General features: G+C 52.0%; 1 protein-coding gene across 1 annotated transcript; it reads right to left on the bottom strand.

Annotated features, from left to right (window-relative positions):
* Window positions 1-2,603: 2,603 nt before the first annotated feature.
* MFSD6L (major facilitator superfamily domain containing 6 like) lies at window positions 2,604-4,638 on the bottom strand. Its single transcript, XM_057423933.1, has one exon. It carries the CDS (start codon window positions 4,611-4,613, stop codon window positions 2,604-2,606), a length of 2,010 nt encoding a protein of 669 aa, XP_057279916.1. The 5' UTR covers window positions 4,614-4,638.
* Between the last annotated feature and the right edge of the window lie 424 nt (window positions 4,639-5,062).

The raw sequence follows: 5,062 nt of genomic DNA, 5'->3' as shown, positions 1-5,062 counted from the left end.
AAATAGAACTGTATTCAGAGAAGAAGGACAGCTCAACTTAGACCCTGGACTGACACAAAGGGGCAAAAAAAAAAGTATTTGTACACATAAGCCTCTGAAATTTGCTTAAAGCTCACCATGATTTAGACAAACAGTAAAATGTTACATGATTTTATAATCACTTTTAACATTACAGTGCTGATTAAGGATAAAAACTTAAAACCCCTGAAGTTGCAACATCATTTTTTTTGGCAAATAGTTGCAAAGCAGTGCAAAAATAAGTGCTGATGTGGTTGGAAATACATCATGAGAATCTATCTTCCCCAGAGGCAGTTTAGTTCTTCTCAGTTACATCTTATTCTCAGCATTCCTTGGCATGTTCTTAAAAGCCACGCTCAGAGCAAAGAAGTCTCACACAGTTTAATTTGAGCCTCTTCCTTCTGTCCCCGTTTGCCTTGCAGGGTCTGTGACCATCAGAGAGGAAGAAATGGAGTCACTGATGTTGTAGAGCTCAAAGACAGAAACTGTCTAAACCTCAGTGGAAAATGATTTCATCAAATTGATGCAATGTCTTCAGGGAATGAGCCCTCTGCCACATTCACTTCCACAGCGGTTTGTAACTCAGAACATGTGTCAAACTGGATAAAGGATTCCCCCCGAATCAGCACCAAATGTTTGTTGTATTAATAACGTGTAAAAAATCATAATAAATCTTATGATGCAAGTTTATTATACTAGAGGTGAGCTTTGGGCCATATTTTAGATCCTCCCTGTTCTTAAGGGCAGTGGCTCAGCACATCTAAACATCCGTGGCCGAGACAAGCATGACGCTGTCACCACCCCTCCGCCCCAGTCACAGGATGGATTACACACAAGCACTTTTCATTTCAAGGTTTCTCTTTGCAAAGCTGGAATTACAGCAGCTGTTTTCTGTGCCAAAGCAGGTAAAAGGAGAATTTATCATCCGTTTAATGGGCTTCAAATGAGAGCAGTCACTTCCAGCTAAAGAAGGGACTGCATTTTAAAACATTCCAGCTATTCCTGCATCATTTTCTTCTCACAAAAGGGCTGATGGCTCCGTGATGTGCTATGTGCAGTTACGTTACATAACTCGACTGAAGAAAGATGCTCTATTAGCAGGTAAATAGAGCTCCTGAGGTATTATATAATAAGGCTGTGATAAATACTTGACACTAAAACTGCTCTCAACTTGAGTTTGAATTCCTGGGGGAAAGTAACATCTTAATGAAAAGTTCCAGCTATTCTTGGCACGAGGACAGTTCTATCTATAGTCATTCTAGTAAAGTATTCTGCATGGCAGAGTGGATTGTGTCAGGAAAAGACAGACCTAATTACCCTGAAAGCATCTGATACACAGATAATGTGGAATTGATGCATACAGAGAAAGATTATCTTCAGTGGCACTGCTTTTCTTTGCCTGCAACCCCATTCTACTGAGTCCAGAACGCAGCAGGGTAACAGATTGCAATGCTATTTGCATACTACAGATTACGCATTTAAATATTCTGCTTTCTGCAGCTGCCTATCTCATGGCTTGTAAAACACTAGGAAGATGTTATTAAGATCTATCCCTCTGCAAAGGAATAAACAGGTGTTGTCCTTGACCAAGGAAGTACATAAGGAACTGACAGCAGCGTTTGATGTAACTGAAAGGACCATAATGCTCACAGCTTCTCTGCCAGTGTTTTAATGAGATCAGACCATCCACTTCTCAATCTTTACGCAAATCTTACCTACTGAAGAGGTGTCGAAATCTCTGTGCCTTTGAGGTAAAGGCAAGGCAGACAAAGCAGCCTGAGGATCATTCATAGCAGGCCCTGTTCAGGGCACAGTTTTAAAAAGGAAACATGACAAGAGGGCTGCCCTCAGGCCAAACTGACCCGGGGGGGAATCTCCAGCTTCCACCAGGTCACCTCAGTCAGTGCCAAGTTCCGTTGGAACCAATACTGCCCTCGGTAATTCCCAGCACACATTAGTTCCTTGGCTCAGGAGGGCAGCCTGCTTCCTGGTCACCCCTGACGCTGCCTGCCACCTTAAACAATCACACAATCTATTCACCACAAGGAAGTGCAGAGGCTGCTCTGCTCCGTTTGGCCAGCCAGCAGGCCCTGACTGTGAGCGCACACGGTGCACTGTTACCAACAGATGCCAACGCAGCACACTTAAATCCCCAAACAGGAGAGGACAGCCTGTAGCAAAACCTGAGTTTAGAAATCAAAGGAGAGCAAATGAACCATGTTTTTATTCACAGCCCTTATTCAGCAGAAGGAGTTCGGATACAGCACCTTGCACAAGTTCAGTGTGCTGTCAGCATGGCAGCAGTTTTCACTCAGCTCTGTCAGTAGAGGTCACAGCTTTGCTCAGTTTCCACAGCACCAGCTCTGGGGAGCAGGAATTCAAGTTTGTTTTTTTTGACTACAAACAGCTACATTCATTTCAGCAAATGTATACCTGGAATACCTCAGTATGATTTTGGAAGCAAAATCATTCAGTCAAAAAGGCAAAATTACCATAAGAAAATTACAAGATTTATAAAATTTCAAGAATAAAAATCTGTCCTGTCAGATATATACTGCATGTATTTAGCACTTTAGAATTAAAGGTCATTTCCAGGCATTATCATCACCCCACGTCACCACTCCACCCCCTGCATTCAAGTTGATCCCACGCCGGTGTGACCAATTCCTACCGAAGCTTTCATCCTTCACGGCTTTCACCAGCCAGTCCCTCTCGTTCTCCTCACCAGAGTCACTCCCATCACTGGAACCAGCAGCCAGGAGACGAGAATAATTAATTTTCTTCTGCTGTGGCAGTTTAGATTGGACGATCAAGAACAGGAAGAGCCACAGCACCAGGCACACGCAGCACGCCCGGTACAGAACAGCCAGGCCAAAGTGCTCCACCACAAATCCTCCTGCAAAACTGCCCAAGCTTGCTCCTCCACCATGGCAGAGGCCCTGGAGAGCAGCGTGCAGGGACCTCGCCGTGCCCGGCGTGGCTATGTCATCCACGGTCATGCTGACCACCCACCACAAAGCACCGTTACTGAAGGCAGATAAAATCTGGATGAGGAGAACTGACCATGCAGTCCACAAGAAGGAGTAGCACAGAAGCTGCGCTGCCAGGAGGCTGAGGCTGATTGCGACAATTGTGCTGCTTGAGAAAGTCCTCAGCAACTTCCCTTTGAAGAAATAAAGCAACATCTCAGCAAGTAGCCCCACGGCCACAGAGAGCCCCATGTACAGCTCACTGCTGCCTCGGTCCTCCAGCTGCCAGAAGAGGAAGTTGTCCACGGCAGCACCAGCCACGCCGGTGAGGAGCACGGTGCTGGTGTACAGCATTGCCCGGCCATCGCCCCACAGCAGTGCCAGCGCTCTGCCCCTCCTGTTAACGCGCTTGCTTTCCTTGGGAAGGTGGATGGGAAAGAAGACGGTGACAAGCAGTGAGAGCGTTACCAGGAGAGCGTAGCCATAGAAATGGACAGCAAGGCGGGTGATGGAACTGCTCAGGAAGCAATTCAGATGATCCACGACTACAACAATGCTGCAGGCACCTACAGAAGCACCCAAGTAACTCCAAATCCAGAGCTTGCCATAACCGTCAGTCGCATCCACAAAGTCAAGGAACTCATAGAGACTCTCATCCACTGTCCATTCGAGAGAAGTGGCCAACAGCTCCCAAAGCACCACAGCACCCAGCACCATAAGGAAAATCTGGTACTCTCTGTCCTGAAAGATGTTTTGCGTTGCTTCAAAGCCGGTATCTTGAGAATCTTTCTGGTGGTCTGAAAGATTTCCAGACACATAAGCATCTCCAGCAGTCGGAAGGGTTGTTTTAAACACGGGGAGCTCGTTACTCTTGGTAGCAGAAAGCCTTTCCTCAGCATTACCAGCAGCACCTCTTGCAGCAGAACCCAGAATGCTCGTTTCCTTCTCGCGTCCACTCGGGGGAGGTCCGCCGGAATCCGGCATTTCTGGCTCGCGTGTCTCCCAGTTAAGTGCTTTCACAGGCGGTGTCCAGCCAGAGACACCACCCAGGTCCCCGTTTGTCTCTGTGCCACCTTCACCACCCCCTCCGCCTTGTTTCTCAAGCACATCTGCCAGGCCAAACAGCCCCCGGGAGGCTGGGGGGCTCACCGCTGCCCTCCCGCTCGCTGTTAAACCGCCTGCAGCCCTTCTCGTCGCTCCTTCTGACACGGCCTTCGCGGTGGGCGCAGCACTCACGCTCTGCACACCGTAGCTGCCGGCGTCCGGACGCGGCCCCCCGGCGGCCGCTCGGTGCCCCGGCTGCCGGGTGTCGTTACAGCGGGCGCCGGCTGCGGCGGGCGGGACGAGCGTGAGCAGCAGCCCGGCCCCCACCGAGCCCAGCGCGGCCCCGGCCACCAGCAGCCGCCGCCTCCCGGCCGCGCGGGGGCAGCGGGCGCAGAGCGGGGCGCACAGCGCTGCCGCCAGGCGCCGCGCCCCGGCCACCAGCCCCACCAGCGCGGCCGGCAGCCCCAGGTGCCGCAGGTACAGCGTCAGGAACGGGGCGGCGCAGGCCCGGCCCGCGCCCTGCAGCGCACGGAACAGCCCGGAGAGCGCCAGGGCTCGGCCGACGTCCCACTGCTGGCTCATGGCGCTGCCGCATGCTCCTCCCGCGGGCACCGCAGCTGCACGGCGCGGCCCCGGCCCCCGCTACCCCCGCACCTGCCACCGCCCGCGGCGCCGCGCCCCGGGCCCGCCCCGTTGCCATGGGACGGGGGGGGGGGGCAGCGCCACCTGGCGGCCGCGGGGAAAACAACGCCCCGCTGCGGGCGGGGGCAGGAGTGGCCCGGGGCGGGGCGGGTCCCAGGGGCAGGTGATGTTTGTGCAGCTCCCCGTGCGCAGGGAGAAAGAAAAGCTAAACTCCAGGATGGACTCAGAGCCGAATCCTCCTGCATTGGTCACAAAGCGACAGGAAACGCTTTCCCTATTTCACAGAATAGAATCCCAGACTGGTTTGGGTTGCATTCCACTGGAGCAGCTTGCTCCAAGCCCCTGTGTCCAACCTGCCCTTGAACACTGCCAGGGATGGGGCAGCCACA

This window comes from Pezoporus wallicus, unplaced genomic scaffold (genome assembly GCF_028554395.1).
Source record: "Pezoporus wallicus isolate ANWC-B61680 ecotype Strahan unplaced genomic scaffold, APGP_CSIRO_Pwel_v1 contig_7876, whole genome shotgun sequence".
NCBI lineage: Eukaryota > Metazoa > Chordata > Aves > Psittaciformes > Psittacidae > Pezoporus > Pezoporus wallicus.
Note: the sequence above shows the minus strand (reverse complement) of the source record. Positions and strands in the feature narration are given on the sequence as shown.

Excerpts from the sequence above, each read along its gene's own strand:
- MFSD6L (XM_057423933.1), bottom strand. The coding sequence starts at position 4,613 with ATGAGCCAGCAGTGGGACGTCGGCCGAGCCCTGGCGCTCTCCGGGCTG.